Here is a 25,419-nt window from a genome sequence, read left to right as displayed (position 1 = left end):
CTTCTTATAGCCTAGGCCATCTTTATGTAGGGCAACAATTCTTTTTTTCAGATTCTCAGAGTTCTTTGCCATGAGGTACCATGTTGAACTTCCAGTGACCAGTATGAGAGAGTCAGAGCGATAACACCAAATTTAACACACCTGCTCCCCATTCACACCTGAGACCTTGTAACACTAACAAGTCACATGACATCGGGGAATGGGTAAATGTGTAAATGGGCCCAATTTGGACATTTTCACTTAGGGGTGTACTCACTTTTGTTTCCAGCAGTTTAGACATGAATGGCTATGTGTTGAGTTATTTTGAGGGGACAGCAAATTTACACTGTTGAATCTGTACACTCACTACTTTACATTGTAGCAATGTGTAATTTCTTCAGTGTTGTCACATGAAAAGATATAATAAAATATTTACAAAAATGTAAGGGGTGTACTCACTTTTGTGAGATACTGTAAATGTATCTACCTGCCTGTACAATCATACACCTGCAATTATATGCCTCTATGAAAGTATGGCACTAATGGAGGTAATACTTTTTTTTTTTTCTAAATTTTATCTGGGACTCGGGAACCTGACACCGTGGGTATCTGTTAATCAGCGATGACCTTGTATAATTTAAGTATTTGATAATAATACTAAAAGTGTTATCAGATTTGGCATCAAATGACTAAATAAAACTGATTTTTTTTTTTTTTTTTGATTGAAAATGTATACTTTATTTTGCAAGAAAATATACAAAAAACAAATACTTAAACAGGGTACATTCAGTACTGCGACGCAGCGCATAAATACACTACATAACAGTACATTGCCAAGCATACAAATAAATTACATTCATCCTGCGGTATGATGCCTAATGTGTTGTGCAGAGTAATAATACCCCGAAACATCACGTCATGCATGACGCCGCATTACCCTGAAAGCAGTACTTCAAAACAATTTCACAAAAAAATTCGGTCATACTGTCAAATAACATTCAAATGGGCAACGGGTGTGATGGGGGGGGGGGGGGTGGAGAAGGTGGGGTAGGGGAGGGAGTAAAAGAGTTCACAGGCCCGAAGCTTTATTTGAACTGCCAAGGGATACACGGGTGGGAGGGGGGGGGGGAATGGGAAAATCTTCAGACCTCCTCTTCCTCCTTGAAGTCCATCAAGTGATAGTCTCTGAGCAGACTGTGAACCAGTCTGCGGCAGTCCTCGATGGACATCCTCTCCCGCTGGTAGATGAGGCGCTTTCTGGCGCACCATAAAGCGTCCTTAAAGCAGCACAGCACCCGCCAGGCACCGTCAATGTCCTCCTGTGAATGAGTTCCACAGAAGAGTCCGTTCAACACACCAAAGTGTGTGATAGCAGTCTGTGGCATAAAGTCTTTGAGCTCAGGTTCCAAGGCCCTCAACAGGTCCTGTGCAAAGGGGCACTCCCAGAAAACATGCAGAGCAGTTTCCTCCTGGATGATGCAAAAGGGGCAGTGCCTGTATCTGCACAGGTTTCTGGCATGCATGAATGTCCTGAGTGGCAACCCCCCTTGGATTGCCATCCATGCCAGATCTTTGTGCCTGTTGGTGAGTCTCTTTGAAGAAACATTCCTCCAGACCACTTTACAAGTGGCTGAAGGGAGGCCTGGAACAGTTTCAACAATGTCCGATGCTCTGATCAACTTGTGGATAGTTTTTGGCTTCCACAAGTCGGGCTTCACTCCATGTAGCCCCAGCTCCTTAATAAACTTGAAGGTGTCCAAGTAGTACCAAGGGGTGTCCCAGTTGTAGGGGATGGAGCTGTCCCATTTGTCCCAGCCCAGGGTCCTCCATAGAGGCAGGAGGAAAAAACGGGACATAGAGTTACCACCAGAGTCCACAGTTCTGTCCACCAATGTCCTGCGGATGCAGTTACAAGCAAAGCACACCCTCAATAGTGTAGCGATGTCGGGCACGCCCTTACCGCCCTTGAGGGGTTCCTTGAACATAACCGCCCGCTTCACTCTGTCCATTTTGGAGCTCCAGATGAAGTGAAACACCGCCCTGGTGATGACCTTACAGGTGTTAACCCGAGGGGGCCAGGCCTGGGCGAGGTACTGCAACACAGGGAGGATCTCGCTGCGGAGTACCAGTGTTTTGCCTTCGATGGTGAGTTCTCTGAGGCTCCAAAGTCCAAACTTCTGTCTCATCTTTGACAGTCTTTCTTCCCAGGACTTCAGGGCTGCGCCCTCAGCTCCAAACCAGACCCCAAGGATTTTGATGAAGTCCGTCTTGACGCTGAAAGGAATTGGTGCAGAAGAAGGCAGGAACCACTTTCCGAAGAGCATGACTTCTGACTTCCCGCAGTTGACCTTTGCCCCTGAAGCTTGGCCGAAGTCCTCACAGGTCTGGGCGAGTGTGTCGATGGAGCGCCGATCAGCACAGAACACCGTCACGTCGTCCATGTAGAGTGAGCACTTGACCTCCCGTCTGTCCGGTCCTGGTGCGGTGATCCCTCTGATCTCTGGGTTCCGTCTGATGCTTCGGGCGAAGAGCTCTATACAACAAACAAAAAGCAGAGGTGAGAGAGGGCAGCCTTGTCTGACCCCAGACAAAATTGGGAAGGGGTCAGTTTTCCAGCCATTTACCAGCACCAAACTAGAAATGTCAGTGTACATTACATTTACATACGAACAAAACATTTCCCCAAGACCAAACCTGCGCAGAGCTCTGCACATAAACTCGTGGGAGACACGGTCAAAGGCCTTCTCCTGGTCAAGACTGACCAGGGCCGCGTGCACACGGCGGCCATGAATGTACTGGACCGTGTCCCAGACAAGCGCAAGGCTGTCCGCAATCCTGCGACCAGGAATGCCGCAAGTCTGATCCGGGTGGATGATCTGTCCGATGACAGACTTCAACCTGTTGGCCAGGACCTTGGCGAGGATTTTGTAGTCCACGTTCAGCAGAGAGATCGGACGCCAATTTTTAAGATCCGATCTCTCCCCCTTCCGCTTATACAAAATCGTGATCATCCCCTCCCTCAGTGACGGAGGCATTCTGCCCTCCACCACCATCTCCTCATACAGCTCGAGCAGGTTCGGGCCCATGAGATCCCACAGTGCTACATAGAGCTCAACTGGGAGACCATCGCAGCCCGGGGTCTTGCCTCGCCTAAAGGATTTAGCGGCAGAGTGCAGCTCCTCCAGCACCAAGGGGGCGTTGACGGTTGATGAACCTGCAGGATCAATTTGGTTAGAGATACCTGACAGGAACCTGTCGGCCGCCTCCTGTGTGTCCGTTTCTTTCGGGGAGTAGAGGTTGGTGTAGTAGTCGCTGACCACTTGCATCACAGCCTTCTTCCCCTTCTGGAGTGTTCCGGTCTCGTCGCGCAACTCCGACAAGGGTGTGTGTCCTGAGTGAAGTTTCCTGAAAAAGAAAGAATTACACTTCTCACCTTTCTCAAGATTCTCCACCTTGGCACGGAAGACAATGTGCCTGGATTCTTCCTCGAAGTGTCCTTTCAGGCTCCTCTTGGTGTCCTCCAGGTCCTGCCTAACGTCCCAGCCACAGTGCTGAAGGTCCTGCAGGGACTGCAACTGATGCTGCAGTCTCCTGAGTTCCCTCCTCCTGGCACACACACGCTGGCGTCCCCTTGCCTGAAAGAAGCTACGCAGCTTAACCTTCACAAACTCCCACCAGTCACTTACCCTTCCGAAGAATCTCTTTTCCTCCGTCCAGGTGGCATAGGCTTCTCGGAGTTCCCCCATCCTCGTTTTCCAGCAGGGTGCTATTCAGCTTCCAGGAACCCGGTCCACGGGCAAAGCCCTCGCCCAGGTCACCCCGAAAGTGAATAGCCCTGTGGTCAGAGAAAAAGCAGGGGACCATGGAGAACTCACGATGCTTGACTGTTCTTGAAGTGAGCACGAAGTCAATCCTGGAACGCACAGATCCATCGGGTCGGCACCACGAATAGTTCACGGTCCCTTTCCCTATGGATCCCACGGCGTCCTGCAAGGAGGCCTCCGAGATCATCTCCTTGAGCAGCCTAGAAGTAGCATCAAGTTTTGCGTACATGCTGGAGCTGCGCCCATCCTCCTCAATCGGACAGTTAAAATCACCGCCGATCACTACTGTTCTGGTGGTGACAAGTTGGGTCCGCAGGGTCTGGAAAAGTTCCAGCCGCGCATTCTTGTCTGGGGGGGCGTACACGTTGATGAGCCTAACTGGCTCTTCCACCCACGAGCCGTCTATGACCAAAAGACGGCCACAGACTAGCTCATGGATAGAGTCAACCGTGAAACGCCCACCCCTGACCAGAATGGCTACGCCTGCAGACTTGCAATCGCCACCCCCGGACCAGTAGGAGGGACCAAGGGTCCACTGGGAGGACAGATGAGTGTACCTCTTCAAGGGAGGAAGGGCGCACTCCTGAAGCATGTAGACATCACTCTGCTGACTTGAAAGAAAGGTCAGGACCGCTTGCCTTCTAGATGTATCCTTGATACTCCTCACATTAATGGAAAAGATTGAGATCTCAGCCATAATGAAAAAGGGTATGAGGGTCTAGTTAACAAGGGTCAGAACTTACCTCCCCGGAGGGGGGGGTGGCTCTTCCGTTGCGTCTTCTGCCTGTCCTGTGTCCTAGGCCAGGCCCAGCTCCTCAAGGACAGACTCCATCATCTGCTGGCTGATGTGGACGTTGGGGGGGAGGTCATGCTCAGGGTCGACCACGATCTCCTCCCCTTCCTCCTCCTCTCCTGCAGACTCTAGGTCCTCCACTACTTGCTTGGGTCCCTCGCTGTCGCGTTGGACCCCGTTGGGCCGTTTGGTGGAGGTGGCGGGTTCCTCAGCTGTTGGGCTCTCTGGCTTACGTTTCCGGCTTCCTCTTGGGCCACTGGTGGGGGTGGAGGGGGGTGGGAGGGTGGGGAAGTCCTCCAGGGAGGACAGGTTGGGGGGGAGGGGTGGGGAGGGGCTCCTCCGGCACAGAGGGGGTGGGAGGGGGTGTGCTGGAGGTAGGGGATGGGGCAGGAGGGGCAGGGGCAGGTGGGGTGGGGGTGGACTTACCTTTGGCCTTTCGAGGTTCTTTTGGTTTTTCTGGCAGCTTTCTCCCGGATGGCTTACCCTGGCTTACAGCTCCAGCGTAGGTCCTGGTTCTCTGGGGGCAGTGTCTGAAGACATGCTCTGCCAGTCCGCAAAGGTTGCAGGCTTTGGACCTCGGACAGTCCTTGGTCTCGTGGCCTGTCACCCTACAGCAAGTTCTGTACAATCCTTCCCTATGTGTCCCGGCTGCCCACACTTGTTACAGTTGTAGGGTATGCCGGGGTAGAAGAGGATTCCTGCGGAGGATCCCAGGGAGAAGAAAGGCTGCAGGTGCTGGATGTCCCCCGAAGGGTCTTTCCTCAGTTTGCAGATCACAGACCACTTACCTATCCAGAAGCCGTTGGCATCGAAGATTTGGATCGGGTCCTTCACCACGGTGCAGAACCTCTGGAGGTAGGTGGCTATGTCCTTTCCACTGGTATGGGGGTTCCTCATGGCCACTGTCACCCGCTTTTCGTCCCGTGTTATGGGGCAGTTCGCAGTGAACTTCCGGAAAGGGGATTCAGGGCCACTGGTCTTCACCATCTCCCAGTATCTTCTGCAGACCTGGAACGACACAAAAGTTATAAAGAATATACCTCTTGTGAAGGCCTGCACAGAAAGCGTCTTCGCTTTGCTGAACCCCTGTTCCAGGATCATCTTCTTTCCAAAGATCTCCGGGGTCATGTCGGGGACTCTTCCGTCCACCTCCTTCAGCTGCAGCACGACCGTCTGCTTCATCCATGGCTCCAAAGCTGGGAGCCTGTCTGCAGGCTGGTCTGGCTTGGCTGGTCCTGGTCGGCTGGTGCCGGCCGGGGTAGGGGCGGGGGTTGAGGCAGCGGCCTTCCCGGGCTTGGAGGAAGTGGCTGGGACGGGGTTCTTCTTCTCTTTTCCGGTCTTCTTTTCGCTCTTCCCCATCGTCAAGGATTTGGATGTCGCTTCAGATGTTTCTTAGGCGGCTTCCTTCTGGTTCCTCGACGTCTTCGCTCTTTTTCGTAGCCTTTAAAAAGGCTCTAGCATCTACTGCCCGGAGGTAGTAATGCGAGTGGGGAAGGAGGGAAGACCGCAATCTCGTTCCCTGTGGGGGCTAAGCCTCTAACCCAATAGCAGCAAGTAGGTGAAGCTGAATTTAATCAACGATCCTACCAGGCCGAGCAGAGGGTACCCCACAAGGACCAATTAGCTTGGATAGATACAAGTGGTTCTCAACGTCCTAGCTGTGAAGCAGAGACACCCCTAAGGGCTAAAGTCGATACTACACTTGATCTTAGCCAAAAGGCCGAGAAGCGATAAAACTGATGTCTCAACAGCTGTCAAGTCCAATAATAAGTTTTAATCTTCTACCTAAATTTCAATTTTAGTCTACAATTAAAACCATTTGACTTGGGCTTATAGTTACATTATTTGATGGATCTACTTATTTGTACTGGCTCCTAAATGGTAACATTACTACATGCTGACAGGAACAATCAATTTCCAAGGCAAGCTGAAAATTTGCTCACACAAATTATACAGATATGAGGCCAACATTTTTGTACTTTGAAAAAAATACTCAGCATCAGTATTACTATGAACAACTCAGCCTTGTTTATAAAGCCAAATGTGGAAGCCAAAAGTCATTTTATTTTTGCTGTCTGCATCCCACTATGGAGATTTTCAATCATTTTTTTTGTACTGAATACACAACAGAAATTGTGATGAAATCTCTTTAAAAAAAAAAGAGAAATCCCCTCTTAGACAGTTACCATCAATAAAGATCTCCCCATTAGAAGATTAATAGTGATGGGCCAAACACTCCCCTGGGTTTGCACCAGAACTCTGGAACAGAAAAAAGTTCTGACCCGAACCACAAACTCTATTAAAGTCTATGAGAGCTGAACATGTAAAATCAAAAGTCGTCATTTTGGCTTGTATGCAAGTTATTGGCCATAAAAAGGATATGGGGATCCGGGTACTGCCCTGGGGGGACATGTATCAATGCAATTTTTTTTTTTAGATGAGCAGTGATTTTAATGATGCTTAAAGTGAAACAATAAAAATGAAAAATTCCTTTAAATATACAGTAGTGCCTGGGGCTCCTCTTAGTCTGTCTGTAAATTGGCGCATCTGTACCGTGTATAGAACCTACTGCAGCAAAACTGACATTTGTAAAGAAAAAATAATTACATTTAAATTGACTCATGGCTGCAAGCCATTGCCGGCAATATAGCAAAAAAAAAAGAACAGAAAAAAAAAAAAACAGTGTGCCCTACCCATGCATACCAGGCCCTTTGGGTCTGGTATGGATTTTAAGGGGAACCCCACGCCAAAATTAAAAAAAAAAAATGCGTTGGGTCCCCCTCAAAACCCAAACAGGACCCTTATCCAAGCATGCAGCCTGGCAGGAAAGAGGGGGGAAGAGCGAGTGCTCCCTCTCCTGAACCATACCAGGCCACATGCCCTCAACTTGGGGGGCTGCTTTGGGGCAGTGGGGCTTTGCTTATGGGAAACTGGAAGCCCCCTTTAACAAGGGGGGCCCCCAGATCTCGCCCCCCGTGTGAATGAGTAGAGGTACATTGTACCCCTACTCATTCACCAAAAAAATTATCAAAAATAAATAAAGACAGGAGGCAGTTTTTTAGCATTTCCTTTATTAAAAAAATATAAATTAATATCCCCCAACGTAGAGCTATCATCAATCACAATGTCCACCGCACCACTGGAAAAAAAAAACACTCTGCTTGCGACGAAGGCTAACCACCGAATGCCTTCTCTGCCGTGTAACAGTTCTTAAATAGGTAAGGGGTGGGGCCACCTGGTGACATCACCCACCAGGCATCCCCTGCAACAAAAATGCCATTTTTGGTGAGATACTTCCAATAAGAAAAAAAAGTCTAAAGGGATGCAGGCCCAGCAGCTTCACTCATTAGTGCCCTGCAGGTGCACAGCTGATTGATAATTATGAAACCACTCCCATCAGACTCCCTTTCCCACATGGATACAGACAAACACACAGGGATTTCTTCAGAATAACAATGTACATAGATCACCCAGAGGGGAATGTTTTTGTTCTCAATAATCAATCTTTGAGGACGCGGTGCCTGGCTTTCTGGCTCCACTTCTTAACAGCCTATTGATTGTGTGCTCGGTGGGTGATCATCCTGCCAAGCACATAGAGAATTTGGGTGTTCAGTGAAGACCCGAGCGGGCGATGTTCGGGCCAAGCTTATGCTCGGCCCGAACCGTTCGCCCATCCCTAAAGATTAACCTTCACCTGCTATTCCAGTGAAATTTTGGGTTTACCATCACTTTCTAAACAGGATGAATTTTTCCATTGGGGACACAGACAGCTACAAAAATGTGATATGGATGTTAAAACTAAAGCTGGAACAAGCTTTTACAGGAGATATAAAATTTGCCAAATGATAAAGTAGAACTTCAAGGAAAGGAAAACCTTTAACCTTGCAGTGGGTCCCATCCCCATGTCATGGGTTAACGCTTTTTTTTCCTAGGGGATGATGAATAAGGTAATATACCTACCTTATTCTTCATTCCCCCAGCACTCTGGTCCACTTTGCTATGCTTCAGAATGTGGCCGAGCCCTTGGCCTCCTCCAATATAATGTAGGTCTGCTGAACCTACATTGTATAGTATGATATCAGAGAGTTACAAGCAGAAAGGGGGAATCCAGGGACCTGTTGCATTAAAAGGAGCAATCCTGCATCAGTCATGAATAAGATAAGCATATCACCTTATTCATCACCCCCTAGGAAAAAACAAGCCATTAACCCTTGCAGTGGGAAGGGGACTCGTTTTAAAGGTACATTTTTTCTGACATCACATACAATGTAGGACCGGCAGTCCTGCATTGTGAGTCAGCATGGTGAGGGTCCGTCCACAACCCAAAGCGTTAGAAGAAAAAGTTGAGCATCAGCTCCAAGAGGGATGAGGTGCAAGATAAGTAAAAACTGCATTTAAAGCTACCCTAGGCAAAAAATTAGCATTTAACTCTTACGTTGCAGGGGGGGAGCGCCACAGCAAGAGTAGTTTTAATTTTTTTGCATCAAATTCAGCGTTAAATTGTATTGTAGCTAAATTGAATGTAAAGAAGTAATCTCTATATTGTTTTAGGTTTCTGCAATTTTGTCCACATATGCTGGCTCTGGCACTACAGTTATTATTGGAGTATCAGCTGAACAAATCTCATTTAACCCAATGATACTTCTAATGGGACGGACTTTGAAAGGCGCTTTATTTGGAGGTAATGGAAATGTAATTCAATTAATATTTCTTTTATGTGATTTGAAGGACTTTTGACAGTGTGTAATTCCAAGTTACTGTTAATCATCCAGCAGTAGGAGAATTATGTTTAGTAAATATTTATAAAAGAAAACTTAAAAAGGACTAAGATTAAAAAATGTGTACAGGTAAGTCTTTTATTGTTTCATAGATAAAATGTTAATGGATTGGAACCTGTGTCAGAATTGCTGCTTGTGGGGAAATTACCCCATGCCAATAACAGCTGTCTAAGAGGCGTTGTCCTTAATTGGGTGGTTTGCTTTCTGTTGCATCTCCAGAGCTAAAAGTGAAGGGAAATCTCCTCAATAGTACAGACATTAAAAGCCTGACAGGGGTTCCAACTATCTTCTACTAACGATAAAAAAGGTTTGCCTATAAAATGGAAAATTGTATACACACCTTTCCGTAATTTTCCTTTCCTGACGCATCTTCATGGCAGCACACACTGGGTTGTGACTCCGCCCCCACAACCTGACAGGATTGGTCTAGCTATAAAAGTTGAAGAGAGATGACCCCCACCATTCTCTGTATATATCATCTAAGACGGGGTGGGAATCTGTGTGCTGCCATAAAGATGCGTCAGGAAAGGAAAATTACGGAAAGGTGAGTATACAATTTTCCATTTTCCTGACGCCTTCATGGCAGCACACACTGGGAAATAACTCGCCAGTCGGGAGGGTGCAAAAAATTAAAGTTTTATTGTTCTAAAGAGCTGTGGAATTGGCTCTAATAATGGATCTGCCAAAGTCCGCTGTAGTAAGTTGCGCAGAGTTAATTTTGTAGTGAGAAGTAAATGTATGTCTTGACGACCAGGTTGCTGCCTTACAGATTGTTTCTGGTGAAACCCTGCAGTATGCTGCCCATGAAGTTGCCACTGCCCTGATGCCTTCTGGGATGGTTAGCTGCTGAGACGAATATGCCTTTTTTATGGTGTTGACCAGCCAGGATGCGATTGTTCAGGAAGTTGCTGGATGACCCTTCCTAGGACCGTGAGGGATTATGAGAAGAGTGTCCGACTTTCTGAAAGAAGCTGTAGTTTCCAAATAGCTGGTAATGATAGTTTTAACATCCAATGCATGAGGTTCGCCCTGGTCGTTAGTAAAGGATGGAAGGTTGATATCCTGATTATAATGGAAAGAAGATGATACCTTGGGAGTGAAATGTTGCGAGGGTCTCAATACCACTCTATCGGGATAGAGGACTAGGTATGGTTCTGTTATTAGTAGTGCTTTAAGTTCTGAAACTCTTCTCACAGATGTAATGGCGATAAGGAAGGTTACCTTTAAAGTCAGGTTCCAAAGTGAAATTGACTCAATCGGCCAAAAAGGAGGCTTAGATAATGCATCAAGTACTGTAGACAGATTCCATGCTGGAAATGTGGGTTTTTTTGGAGGTCTGATTTTTAAGCAAGCCTTCATGAATTGAATCACTAGAGGATGTAGTGCCCATCTGATGCCTGTTTTAGCCGAAAGGGCAGAAATCTGGACTTAAAGAGTACTTGAGCTTAAGCCTTTGGTAATACCCAACTGAAGGAATTCCAGAACTTGCGGTGGCTCTGGTGATACTGGGTTCCATTTTTTTTGTTGGGCCAGAGAACAAAACCTATTCCAGACTTGCGAGTATGTCTTGTTGGTGGTGCTTCTTCTAGCCTGTAGAAGAGTAGAAATGACCTTCTGAGAGCATCCCTGTTCTAACAGCCGAGTCCTTTCAATTTCCATGCTGTCAAGTGTAACTTTTCTGGAGCTGGGTGTAGGAATTGACCCTGGGACAGGAGGTCCGATGTTACTGGGAGAGGAAGCGGTTGCTGTAGGCTGAGTTGTAGTAATGTTGTGAACCACGGCTTCCTCGGCCAAAAAGGAATTATGGCTATTACTATCGCTGATGATTTCCGAAGCCTGGATAGGAACCTCGCAATTAAGGGTACTGGTGGAAAAATGTAACCCAGCTTGAAATTCCACGGATGGGTCAGACAATCCGTCCCCTCGGCCGATGGGAAGGCTGCTCTTGACAGGAATCTCCGACATTTGGTGTTCACAGGGGTAGCTGCTAGGTCGATCTCTGGTACTCCCCAAGTTCTCGAAAGAAGGGAAAAGGCCTGTTGGCTCAATGACCACTCGTTGTTTGAGAGAAGTTCCCTGCTCAAATAGTCGGCCAGCATGTTCTGAGCTGCTGGGACATATACCGCTTTCAGGTCTATTAGGTGCACTTGAGCCCATTCCATGATAGGGCGTACCTCCTGCATTAATGTGCGACTCCTCGTACCCCCTTGCCTCTGGATATACGCTACAGCGACTCTGTTGTCCATTCGGATCACAACGTTTTTCCCCACCAGGTATGGGGTGAAGGCCAGAAGTGCTTGAAAAGCCGCTCTGAGTTCTAGTATATTGGATACTATCCCATGGGCTTGAAACTTCCACTGCCCTTGGGCTGCTAGATTTTGGTAATGAGCTCCCCATCCCTTCTGGCTGGCATCCGAAGTGACCACCTCTGGCTGTGGAGGAACTAGAGGTTTGTATCTCTTGAGATTGCTGGATCGTGTCCACCACCACATCGATTGATTCACATACCTGTGTATGTAGATGCTCTGAAGCATTGATACTCCATTCCACTGCCTCAGAAAGGAATTCTGTAAGATTCTTGTGTGCCATTGGGACCACTGGATCATGGGCAGAGTTGCAGACATGGAGCCCAGGACATTCATACATACTCTGGCTGGTAGGTGTGTAACCGAGATTAGCCTCTGAATTTTCCAAATTAAGAGGCATGATTTTCTCCTGAGGAAGCTGTACTCTGTTCTGGATGGTGTCTAGTTCTGCACCTAGAAAAATCATCTTCTGAGTGGGCTGAAGCTTGCTTTTCTGCCAGTTCACTAGCCAACCGAAAATTTGCAGAGTTGATAGTAGGATCTCTCGGTGTTGTATCAAGACCTGGCGACTTTCTGCTAGAAGTATATCGTCCAGATAATGATGTACTCTTAGACCTCTTTCCCTGAGGTATGCGATGAGAGGCAGAAGAACTTTGGTTAAGGTCCTGGGAGCTGATGAGATGCCGAAGGGTAGGCATTGGAACTGGAAGTGATGTTGTTTGATTGAAAAGCGGAGAAATCTTTGGAAGGCAGGATGTATTGGGATGTGAAGATAGGCATCTGATAAGTCTATGGACAGCATCCAATCTCCTAGATTCACCGCTAATAGTATGGACTGTAGGCTTTCCATCTTGAAGGTTTCTAACTTGATGTTTTTGTTTAGTCTCTTTAAGTCCAGCACTGGCCGTAAATCCCCCGTTTTCTTTTTTACCAAAAACAGAGGGGAGTAGAATCCTCTGCCTCTTTGACATAGCGGAACCTCCAAAATTGCCTCCTTTTGTTTTAATTCCATTATGTATTTCAGAAGTATCCTTCTCTTGTCTGGAGAAGACGGGAGTTTGGTTGGCAGAAAGTGGTTCCTGGGGATCTCGTTCAGGAATCTCCACCTGTGACCGAACTTGATCGTAGAAATGGTCCAATGGTCCCTGACCATATTTGTGTGAATCTTTTTAGTCTGGCGCCCACCCTTGGAGGATGGGCGTGCGTACCTTCAAAAGGACTTCTGCTGCTCGACAGAAGGGGTGGCCTTGGTTTTTCGCATCCTCAGAAAGGATGACTGTGTGTTCTTCCAGTTCCTCTTAAACTCTTTGCCTGGTCTGTAGGTTTTGGCTTCTCTGTACCTTTCGGGAAGGTTACCTTTGTAAGCAGGACCTCTTGGTCTCTTGGGTCTCCTGTCAGAGGGAATGAGGCCCGATTTTCCCCCCGTCGCCTTAGAAATTGCTGTATCCAATTTGGAGCCGAAGAGATTGGAACCATCATAGGGAATTCTGCACCAATTTGTTTTCGATGCTGCGTCAGCTACCCAGGGTTTTAGCCACAGAGCTCGTCTTGCCATAACCGAGGCTAACATTGCCCGGGCCGAGCACCTAATAATGTCCACGGAGGCTTCCGCGATAAAATCGCCTGCTAATTTAAGTTCCTGTAGGGACGTAATTACTTTCTCCAAGTCTACTTCCCCCTGAAGAGATTTCTCAATATTGACAGTCCAGCCCGAGATGGCTCTACCAACCGCTGCTGTGGTGACTGCTGGTCTACAAGCGCCCCCTGCTGTGGAGTAGGCTTTTTTGAGTTCTAGGTCAATTTTCCGATCCAGAACATCACGGAAGGAGACGGCATCTTCAATGGGCAGGGTGACATGCCTTGCCAGACGCATCAAGGAGGCATCCACAACCGGAGCATTAATTAAGGAGGTGACTTTAGGTTCTTTTAAAGGATACATCTTTGCAAGTCTATTGTTTAGGTTAGGCCTCTTATCGGATCTTTCCCATTCATCTTTGATCAAATCATTCAACTCCTCAATGAAAGGGAAGGTTTCTGGATCCCTCTTCAGGTTTGGAAAATATTTCTGCGTTTTCTGAGGTGCTTCCTCAGATTCTTCCCAACCTATGGCTTCTTTGACAGATCTTGCAAAAGGTTCGACCAAGGTGAAGTCAAAACCTGTTGGCACTTCTGGATCTTTGTTCTCTGAAGGGGATTCTGGTTCTGTCCCTTCCTTGATCGCTGAGCGAGGAGGAGCCATGGAAGTACCTGGGTTTGACCTGGCCGGCAGGGGTGCAGTTGACTCCATAATGGATTCTCGGACTGATTCCCGTATCAGGTCAGTTACTTCTCTGACGTCCGATTCTCTTTCCTTCGTAGCTTCATTGAAGCACGAGCGACATGCTAATTTATCTGGCAAAGCAGTGGCACCACATACCCAGCAGCAATTGGCTGCGGGACGGGTGTGCTGGGTTTGTTTGCGACGTGATGAAGGTGATCTTCTATGATGAGATCGGCTACGTCGAGAATGACTGTGGCGTGAGTGACCATGACGAGAATGGCTGCGGCGTGAGTGCCTGCGACGAGATGAGGAGCGTGATCGGCTTCTGCGGGATCTTCTGCTCGAGGTATGGCTTGACCTCTCCTTGCGTCTTGATTCAGATCTGGAAGGACTGTTAGAAGGAGTCTTGTCAGAAGATGTCCGCACTTTTTTCCTCTCTTCAATACTTACCATAAAATGCGGACAGCCCCTTACCTTTTTGGTCGTGGATGGTCTGCTTGGGCAGTGGTCTCCATGAGCAGAGAGGAAGAAGGCAGGCAGGAACAGAAAAGGTCTGGAAGGGGTTAAAGAGGAAAACAAACATATACATATATATATTTAGTTCTAGATAATAATAAAACATTTTCTTTCCCTTTTTTTTTTTTTTAAGAAAAACCCTTGTAACGATGGATCAAGGAGGATAAAAGCACTTACCAGATCCCAGGGGAAATATTGACCAAAAGATGCCAAAAGGAGCTTAGCAGAAATGAGCAGAACACCAACCTTGCTTTTTTAGAAGCCAGAGCCCTTTTTTAAATCAGCCGCCGTCGCGGCAAAAATGATGCTCCGCGCATGTGCAGAAGCGTCGCGACGACTCCGGCGCCATCTTGGAAATTGGCAAAAGGGTTAGAACGTCCCCATCTCTCTCCACCGCGCATGCGCAATGCGGGAGGAGACACGCGGCGGCCATAATGCATGCCCTGACCGCTGTGGGACTACAGGTTCCAGGGCAGAATATAGGCAAAAATACAGAATAAAAAGGGGTGACGTCATATGCTAAACCCTGTCCAACATGTTTCCCCGTAACCAGCGTCTTCAGGGGATAAAGGGGATATGCCTTTTTGCCTATGTAGCAAGACCCTCTTGGGGACTGCTTGGATTTACCTGCTCATCTGCATCACCATGACCCTGTAAACATTCCAACCCACCTGACACTCTGGGTTCAGACATCTTTGCACCATCTTGAAATAATAAGTCAAACAACTCAGTGCGTTTATATTCTAATAACGTTTACTTGACTACTTTAAAGAATATCTTGTTGCACCGAGGCGGTAATAGATCAACTGAGCTTTGAATAACAATCCTAGCTCAGCAGAAGAATTCCTCTATAATAATACAAGTTAAGGCAGTTTGGCTATAACAGAATATTACTTACACGTATGTACAATGAAATACCACTTGAACATGACCTAAAAAGCTAAGCAGGAGTTAAGCATTAATTCTGGCAATACATCTAAAGGGAAACCCAGGCTGGCCTATTTAACCTTCAATCACAATGAGAGATTGAGCAAACAAGAATTGTATGGGGGCCCTTTAAGCAGTAATGGCAGCAATGTCCCAGCTGCAGGTCTGATGGTCTTCACCGGCATTTGGAGCTCATTAACTATATCCAATAAGGTGCAGTAACAGGGTAATGGTATTTCTTGGAATGGTTGAAGCTAAAGGTGTCTATGTACAGTGTTCAAATAGAAGTGCAGTAAAGTATTACCAAGGTAAAGCTGTCTGTACACAGTGTCCCGGTAAAGCTGTCTGTACACAGTGTCCCAGTAAAGCAGCAAAGAAAGGTTTGCAAAGGTGGGCAATTGCCCTCTCACCAATGACCAGGTCGATTCAATGCCTTCCGAACAGCGACTCCCGGAGAGGCGTTCTTACCTAGGATCCGCTTGTGACAACCACCTGATGCGAAGCATGGAGTGCGGGTTGTCGGACTGCCGAGTTGATGCTAGATAGATGTCTCACGAACAGCAAGCAGTGCTAGGCCCTTCTCGGTCGGGTTGGAATGTTGGGCACTGCGTGGTAGGCCGTGACCTCACTCTCCCTGTACAGAGGGGTCCGTCACATGCAGGGCCCAGAAAGAAGAGAGCGGGAGGCGGGTCTCTGGCCTCTTTTATAGCTCTTCCCAGCAACCTCTCCGATGGTAGCAAAGATCCCTGGGATATGTAGTCTGGGTATATAGTCATGCGGAGGAATAGCCATTCTGAGGCACTACTAATCCCACAATCCCTTTTGTTTGGCCCACAAATATGATGTCAGTTAGTGACGCTTGGTTCTAGAGGGACAATACAATCTATAGAAATGACAGGGAATCGCTTTACTTTGCAATTGTAGACCACACTGCTACATCTGTAACTGTTATGTGTACACCATTCTTTTACTGGACAGGGCATATATACAACCTATAAGATACTGTACAGGTGTTATTTGATTGTTCCTGAGTATATGATGTGAGAATATTGAAAATCGTCATTATTACTTTTTTTTCTTCCCTAGGTTTTAAGAGCAAGGATTGTGTTCCTCAACTTGTATCAGATTTGATATCAGAAAAGTTCAAACTGGATGCTTTGATAACTCACAGATTGCCTTTTACAGAAGTAAACAAAGGATTTGAGCTTTTGCATAAAGGGGAAAGGTAAGCTGCCAATTTCAGGAATAAAAAATAATCTGTTAAAAGAATTTGATAGAGTGCACAGTTGGGTCTTTTGTGCTTTACTTATATCACACATTAGCTGGAAAACCTGAACTGTATTATATGTGTGTGTACATACTGCATAGAACCCTTGTGCCTTGCACAGCATACACTTGGGGGTTGATTTACTAAAGGCAAATAGACAGGCAATAGATAGTTTAGACAGTGGAGACTGATGAGGCGGCACTTATGGGCACTGATTAGGTGGCACTGATGAGGAGGCACTAATATGCCACACTGATGGGCACTGATATGCGGCACTGATGAGCACTGATAGGCAGCACTGGTGGACACTGATAGGTGGCACTGGTGGGCACTGATGGACGGCACTGGTGGGCACTGATAGGCAGCACTGATGGGTGGCACTGATGGGCATTGATGGGCAGCACTGATGGGCACTGAGAGGCAGCATTGACTGGCATCACTAATGGGCACTGATTGGTGGCACTGGTGGGGCTTTACTATAATCAGGGCACTGATGATCAGTGCCCTGATTATCTGCCCTGGTCTCCCCTCCGAGAAGATACTGCTGATCGACACTGCTCGCCACACACTCTGTCAGTGTGAGGCAAGGAGAGCTGATTAACAGCACTTCCGCATTTACATGTGACCGTCTGTGATTGGACACAGCCGAACACGTGGTTAAAGAGCCACGCTATCGGCTCTTTACAGAGATTGGGGTTGCGCCATGTCCTAGAAACATGGCACAGCCGCGATTGCCGGCTGTGCACCCCCGGGGGTGCACAAGAGTTGCCGTTCTGGGCAGCCGCCATATGACATCCTCCCAGAACAAGAGCCGCACCGCTCCTCCGTCATTTTACGGTGGGCGGTCAGCAGTTGGTTAAAGTGGTTGTAAACCCTCACATATTCCCAGTGAAGTGAACAGCCTCAGATGATACACAGGGATGAAACAAATCCTTTTACAAGTTTTACTTGTTTATCTGCAGTCTTCTCCTCTCTACACCCCTTCAAAAGTGCAGATTGTGTTAAAAAATCAGCAGCAGCACAGAGGAAGGGGCAGACAGACTGCAGTTAGTGTGTGAGAGCTGATTGGAGAAAAGGAACACACCCCCCTCTACACAGCAAAAGAACTGTGTTGTGAATAGACAATCTCCATTCTGAGCCCCCCCTTCCCTCCTGACACTAATGTATCTCATATGTCAGGAAAACTTCTCAGAAATGACTCTACTGATAACAGAGGAACAAAGCACCAGCAAGAAATGACACTCAGAGCTTTGGAGAGAGAAGTAAACACTACAGATATATGTGCTTTGCGCAAATTCCATGACTGGAGTTTGCAACCACTTTAACCCTCAGCTCTTTTTCAACATACCATGTACATCCAAATAGCTGAACTAGGTAAACTCAGAAACAAAAATATAGTATATAGCAGCTTACCAGTCCCTAGATGTGGTTGGCTGCATTGTACTTCATAGACCATACAATAGCTCCCTCTATCCATATAGTAGAGTGAGAGTTCCTAAAAATGAGGTGTGTTATTCACAAGATCACCAGGTATAGGGGGAAAAACAAAGCCTGAAAAAAGCTAATGCAGCCACCACATCTATTGACTGCTTCCTTTATTCATACAGTATATAGTAAATTGGAGATAAAAAGAGTTAGGCCTAGGTCACATAACCAAAGCCACCACACCACTAATGAAGCCACCACATTTAAGAATATGTTCTGTGGTCCCATTAAGTCATCAAAGGGCATAGCAAACTCCTGAATTTTTTGAACACCTAAAGTACACACAAAAAAAAAGATTTTAAGAAGTTTTCTACTTTGAGGAAGAAAATAGAGTATCTCTTTATTGCAAAAAAATATGCCTAGTGTTTGAGATGTGTACACTCACACCATCAATAGCTCATTAACTGTGAGTAGATTTGAGTAGCCTAAAAAAAAAAAAAAAAAAAAATTACACAGCACTGATTACCCCAAAAGGAGTGGTTGAGTATATATATATATATACAGTATATATAATTTTTTTTTTAAAACAAAATTCAGGGTATCAGTCACTACAATATTGAGTTTTAAATGCTGCTATCTATAGTTTTGGGACCAGTGTGAAATCCATTCATGTTATATCCTGGCCTACAGTTTCCACTGGTTATCTGAACAGCATATTAGCCCTACTTTACCATTTCAAAAATGAAAATTTGTGTTTTTTTTTTTTTTTTCCAAATAACATTTTATTGTAATATTTGTTTTACAAGCATACATAATACGTTGAAAATGACAAGAGAAAAGAAGGAACATATAACGATGTACATGTATACAACAAATCCCTTCATTTTTCCCTGTTAAATTACTCAAAACTGTGCGAGTCATTAGAACACTTGGAGTGTAGAGAAATAGAAAGGAAGAAAAGAAAATGAAAGAAGAGGAGGGGGGAGGGAGGGGGGAGGGGGTCGTTGATGGTAGGGACTCATGGTGGATCCTCCAGAAGATGCCACAGCTCACATACTTTGTTGTGTGCTTCCAGCCTGTCCTGAATCCTGGCCGTCATCTTCTCCATCAACTCCACATCCTTGATTCTGGCGTATAAAGCTTCAGAGGTGGCGGGGAGGGTTTTTTTCCAGTGCAAGGCGATAAGACATCGTGCCGCTGTGAGTATGTGGCGCATTAATTTTTTGCTGGGTGTAGGAATTTTTAGTTGGGGATCTGTACCTCCAGAAGACCTGCCAGCAGCTGCTGAACCACAGCCCAGTAGGGGGTAATCAGTGGGCAGCTCCAAAAAAGGTGAAGGAGGGTCCCTCTTTCTTTTTGACATTGCCAACAGCGATCAGAGCTAGAAGGATATATGGTGTGGAGGGTGTCTGGTGTCATATACCAGTAGAGGAGGATTTTATAGGTGTTTTCCTTATATAGAGTACAGAGGGAACTTTTGGCTGCCTGGGTCCATATCGTCTGCCATTGCTCCAAAGGGAGTTCCTCTTCGAGGGCTTTTTCCCATTTGATCATATAGGCATGTTTACCTTTAGTTTCCAGTGGGTAGGCATTTATTATTTTGTACATATCAGAAATTAAGCCCTTCTGGGCCGTGCCCCCCAGGATTATGCTTTCAAAAGACGTTGGTGTGGAGAATTGTAGGTCAGGCGATATGGACAGGGCATAGTGGCGTATCTGCAGGTAGCTGTAGAAAACTTGATGTGGCAGGCCATGTTTAGTCTGAAGATCAGAGAAGGATAATAGCCTTCGTGATCTAGGATCTACTAGGTGTCCATAGTGAAAAAGGTTCCGTGACGACCATGGGTGAGACATCTGGTGAGTGAGGCTATCTGGAATTTTGGGGTTGCAGACGAAGGACGTTAGGACTGATTTTTCTGAGGACAACTCATGTAAGCGGGATAGTTTGATCCATAATTGACGAAGCTGGGACATAGTTCCCAGTAAGCGCTCCGGGGGAACCTCTGCTCTCGTGTTCCATAGTAAACTATTTGGGTGGATGGGGCTAACCATATCTTTTCTATTTCCGTCCATCTGTTGTAGGACTTTTGAGTGAACCACGAGGTTATTGCTCGTAGTTGGGTGGCTTGGTAATATTTAATAAGGTTGGGGAAGGCAAGGCCTCCATCTGAGCGCGCCGACATCATTACCGACTGGGGAATTCTATGTCGTTTATAATTCCAGGTGAATTTAAAAAGGTCCGATTGGAGTTTATTCAGATGATTGCGGGGGACTGGGATTGGTAATGTTTGGAAGAGGTAGAGTAATTTCGGGAGGATTGTCATCTTAATCGAAGCAATCCGGCCTAACAGGGAGATATGGTGTCTCTTCCAGGTTGTAAGCAGAGCTCTGACGGAACGGAAAAGGGGAGGAAAGTTTTCCTGGTATAGAGTGTTGAATTGTGTGGTGATGTGTACCCCCAGGTATTTCAATGATGTGGTTTTCCAATGGTATGTGAAATTTGCCTTTAGATGTGCTATTTCCGTTTCCGAGATATTAATTGGAAGGGCCTCTGACTTAGAAGTATTAATTTTATAGCCCGATAGTGCTCCGTATTTGTCAAGTTCTGCGTGTAGATTTGGAAGGGAAATTCTGGGTTGGGTTAGGGTGAGAATCACGTCATCAGCGAATAAGGAGACCTTAAACTCCCGGCCCCTGACTGAGATTCCTCGGATGTCCTGGTTGCCTCGAATAGAGGCCGCCAGGGGTTCGACACAGAGTGCGAATAGTAGGGGTGATAGTGGGCATCCTTGACGGGTTCCATTTGTTATGGAGAAGGTGGGGGAAAGGGCAAAAGGAGTCCTAACCTGGGATGTGGGATTGGAATAGAGGTGTTTTATGGCTCTCAGGAATGGTCCCTGAAACCCCACATGTTGTAATGTGGCGAACAGGAAGGGCCACCCAAGTCGGTCAAAGGCCTTTTCGGCGTCCAGACTAAGTAGCAAAGACGCCGCTTTCTCCCTGTTCGCCACATCCACCAGGTCAATCACCTTCCTGGTATTGTCCCCTGCCTGTCTAAAGGGGACAAAGCCCACCTGGTCTTTATGAATTAGAGATGGGAGGATCATGTTCAGTCGGATTGATAGTAGTTTAGTAAAGATTTTTAGGTCTGAGTTCAGTAGGGCGATGGGTCCATAGTTAGCACATAGGGTAGGGTCTTTGTCTGGTTTGGGGATCAGAATGATGAACGATCGTTGCATGTCTAATGGGACGGGGGAGTCTCGGTAAAAGGCGTTAAATAGTTTACACATATGTGGTACGAGAATGGGAAGGAAGGCCTTATAATATTCGTAAGGTAATCCGTCCGGTCCTGGGGCTTTGTGGGATGGGAGGGTCTTAATGGTCTGTTCTATTTCCTCCTCAGTGATCGGCATGTTTAGGGTTGTCAGGTCAGAGGTTTGGAGCTGTGAGATTCCACTCTGTGTAAGGTAACGTTGCATGCGCTGGAGAAGGTCTGGGGGAGTGGGGTTACTGGGAATATTAGGATTGTTGTAAAGGTCCTGGTAGTAGTCTGCGAAGGTGTTGGCAATGTCTTTGGGGTGAGTCAACAGGGTTCCTTTTTTATTCTTGATTTGGTGTGGTGTGGACATGTGAGTATTGTCTCTTAGTTTCCTCGCTAGTAAGGAGTGTGCTTTATTGCCTTTATCATAGTACATTTGTCTTAGTCTAAGGATGGCTTTTTCTACCCGCCCCATAGCTAAGTCACTCAGAGTTGTTCGCAAATGTACGATTTTTTTGAGAAGGGTTAGGGTGGGGGACCTTTGCAGTTGGTTTTCTAAGGCTCTAAGCTCTTTTTCGGTTTGAAGTTTAGTGGCCAGGGCATCTTTTTTCATAGCAGAAGATAGTGCTATGCATCTACCTCGGATTGCGGCCTTATGGGCTTCCCACAATGTGGGGGGGGACACATCAGGGGTATTATTTTCGGCAAAGTAGTATTTTAAAGTAGTTGTTAATTCCGTTGTCGATGGAAGGTGCTGGAGAAGAAATGTATTCAATTTCCAATTGTAGGGCCTACGGTTGTCGGAACCTAGTTCCAACTTAAGTAAGATGGGTGCAAGGTCAGACCATGAGATTGGGAGTATCCACGCTTCCCGTGTAATTCTAAGTGTGGAGTTATAATAATAATCGATGCGCGAGTGTGTTTGGTGGGGGGCTGAATAAAACGTATACTGCCGATCGCCTGGGTGGAGCGCCCTCCAGGCATCGAAGGGAGCATAACGTCTAGTGAGCTTGCGGAAAAGCTTCGAGTCTCGTAGGGCTCGAGCTGGTGTCGCCCTGGGGCTCACCACCTGACGATCTACAGTTGTTGAGTGGGTTAGATTAAAGTCGCCCCCCACCACCAAGATCTCGTGCTCAGATTTAAAGAGGCGAGTAAGTACTTTAGATAAGAAGTTATATTGCCTAACATTGGGGGCATAGAGGGTGCAGAGGGTAATTACCTGTTTTTGCCACTGTCCACGGAGGATGAGGAAGTGGCCGTGTGGGTCGCTGTATTGGGCCGTGCACTTAAAGGGAGACCCATTTTTAATGAGAATGGCAACCCCTGCTCGTTTATGTGGACCTGAAGAGTGATATACTTGGGGGAAGTATTTAGAAGCGAATGTAAATGAGCCCCCTTTGTCAAAGTGTGTTTCTTGGACAAAAATAATGTCTGCTCCAGATTGTCTGAACTCCTTTAGCGCCAGATGCCTCTTTTTATTGGAGTTTAGGCCGTGAACGTTTAGAGATAAGATCTTAGCCATGGTGTCATATTAGGGGGAAAAAGCGCCTTACCTGATGTGGAGAAGATTTTCTGAAGATTATGGGGTGGCTGTGTGCATGTAACGAGAGGAGAGCCAGGCAGGTTCTGCAGGACACACGGCGGGTTCCATGGTGATGGATATGCATGGGAGGGGAAGAAAGATGAGAGGAGGAATAAGAGAAGAAAAGGAAGGAAGAGACTGTAGTTAGTGCATATTAAACATGTATATAATCGATCAACTGTTATCATAGGACCTTGAGAGGCTGAGAAGCCTAGGTCGGAACGGGATTCCCGGGATCCCCCCAACAAAGGTCCGAAAGGGCCGGTCGGGTGGATGCAGGGGAGCCCTAGTTTGGTCATATAGAACATAAATTGTAGAATGGCTATAACTGCTAACATTTAACCAGGAGAGGGTGACCGGGCGTGATATCCCTTACTCTCTCTAGTCTCCTCAGAGACATGCCCATATAGTAAACTAGAATGTAAAGCTGGGGCGCAAGATGGGGGGGACTAAATATACTATACTGTCCAGGGCTGAGTCACCAGCAATGTCTGGTGATCGAGTGGACCTTCCACAGGTGTCTTGAGTGCTTCGTCAGTGCCGCTGGAGTCAGCCATTTCTGTGTTTGGTGCTCTTGCGTGGTGCCTCTTTGTTTCGGGGTCTGTTAGATGAAGGGACCTTCTGCCAGGTTGTAGGAGGTGTAGGTGGGGTGGTGACTAGATCCCATTCTGGAAGTCGAGGGACGGGTATTCCCACTGTGTCGCAGAAGGCTTGCAGATCTTTTGGGTATCTCAGGGTGGCAGTTTTGCCTTGATTTTTAGCTGTGAGGCTGAAGGGGAACCCCCAGCGGTAGGGGATATCTTCCTCTTGTAGGGTGCGCAGTAATGGTTGAAGGAGTCTGCGTTTTTGAAGTATGATCCATGAGAGATCCGGGTACAGCTGTACCTGAGCATCTTTGTAGGTCACTTTGCGCGCTAGGCGCGCCTGCCGCATAATGTCCTCTTTCAGGGGGTAGGAGTTAATCCTACATATAATATCTCTCGGTTGTGAAGTAGCATTTTTGGGGCGTAGGGCTCGGTGGGCTCTGTCCATTTCTATGAACTTAGTGATGGGCTCGCCCAAAAGGTTGTTAAACACATCTTGTAGGGTATGTTGTATGTCTTCTGGACCGTCAACTTCTTGGATTCCGCTCACTCGTATGTTGTTTCTGCGTCCTCTATTATCTAGGTCTTCCACGTGTCGCTGCATATCTCTTAACATAGTATGGTGGTCTGCTCCCTGGAGCTGTGTTCTGTGGACTGCTAGCTTGGTCTCTTGGATTTCTTCTTCAGCCATTTCCACTCTATCGGCTAAGTGTTTAAGGCCCGATTGGAGCACTTGTATTTCCGAGTGACACGTGGACTTCACATCTTCTATCAGTTGTCTAAAGTCCTCTTTAGTGGGAATCGCCTGCAAGTATGCTTGCCACTGTGGAGGTACTTGTTGGGGGTAATCTGGCGCTGCAGGCCATTGAGCTGGAGATGTGCGGGGGGGTAGAGGTTGGGGGCCAGGGATATTGAGGCCTAGGGTCTGATGCGCCGCTCTCGGTGGAAAGTCCCAGGGTTCACTCCAAGATGGGGTCTGAACAGTTGGGGTAGGCCCAGTTGCGGCCCTTCTCTGGGCATGGGGGTCAGGTAGGCTCATTTTTTGAGCGTAAGTGGCCTGTGGCGCTGACCGTTCTCTGGGTGGGCTAAGTGCCTGTGAGAGGACCAATCTTTGGGTCTTCAATGGTGGTGAGTTAAGCCCTGCGTGGCTGGGGGGTGCTGGTCTCCCTGCAAGTTCTGGCGGGGTCCGGACAGCCGGACGCACCGGGTCCGGCAGGGCTGGGAAGTCCATAGAGAAGACTGAAGAGGTAGGGGAGTCTGGCTCAGTGCCATGGATGCAGGGATCCGATGCCGTTCTCAGCAAGCGAGGGAACGCTTCTGAGCACTGTGTGTATTGCTGGGGGGGAGGGCCCGTCATGGCGCCATTTGGGCCTTGTGATGCAGCCTCCTGGGAGGGGGATCTGGAGGGAGGACTCACCGCTCCTGGAGAGGAGGATCCGGTGGTACTGCTCATCGGAGCCGATCCGACTTCCACGGGGTTTCGCTGTGGTGGATGGGGCGATGGAGGGGTCCGGGCGGAACTCCGGGAGTAGGCCGCGGGAGTGTCCGGCGCCATCTTGGCCGCTCCTGTCTGTGGCATGTCCGTCGGCGGGAAGTAGGACCGGAGGTCTACGGAGGATCCTGGCGGGGGTAAGGATGATCCCCTGGCTGCTGTGGATCTGGTGGTTCGAGATCTGCCCATGTAGAAGCGGTGTAATGTCCCCTTTGCGCTGTGTATTCATGGGCTTAGAGAGAGCAGATGGATCAGGCTGCCATCCAGAGCGGCTTCCGGTCACGCCCCCCAAAATTTGTGGTTTTAAAGCCAGACTCTACTAGTTTTTGACAGATTAAAAAAAAATAAATAAATAGATAAAATGTATTTAAAAATAAATAAATTGGCTAATAGCTGTAAAAATAAAGAACATCTTTTGTTACAATAC

At 47.2% G+C, this 25,419-nt stretch overlaps 1 protein-coding gene and 1 pseudogene across 1 annotated transcript in view; one reads left to right on the top strand and one right to left on the bottom strand.

Annotated features, from left to right (window-relative positions):
• Nucleotides 1-25,419, top strand: part of LOC141110080 (alcohol dehydrogenase 1-like) — a 99,767-nt gene that overhangs the window by 58,497 nt on the left and 15,851 nt on the right. Inside the window, exons 7-8 of the mRNA XM_073601306.1 lie at nt 9,148-9,277; nt 16,470-16,608. Of these exons, the coding sequence (XP_073457407.1) occupies nt 9,148-9,277; nt 16,470-16,608 (269 nt within the window). The remainder of the gene's footprint in view (nt 1-9,147; nt 9,278-16,469; nt 16,609-25,419) is intronic.
• On the bottom strand, nt 6,160-6,328 carry LOC141124468 (U2 spliceosomal RNA; annotated as a pseudogene).

The sequence above is a fragment of the Aquarana catesbeiana genome, linkage group LG01 (assembly GCF_042186555.1).
Source record: "Aquarana catesbeiana isolate 2022-GZ linkage group LG01, ASM4218655v1, whole genome shotgun sequence".
In the NCBI taxonomy this organism is placed as follows: Eukaryota; Metazoa; Chordata; class Amphibia; order Anura; family Ranidae; genus Aquarana; species Aquarana catesbeiana.
The sequence above is the reverse complement of the archived record's forward strand: the minus strand, read 5'-3'. Positions and strand labels throughout refer to the sequence as shown.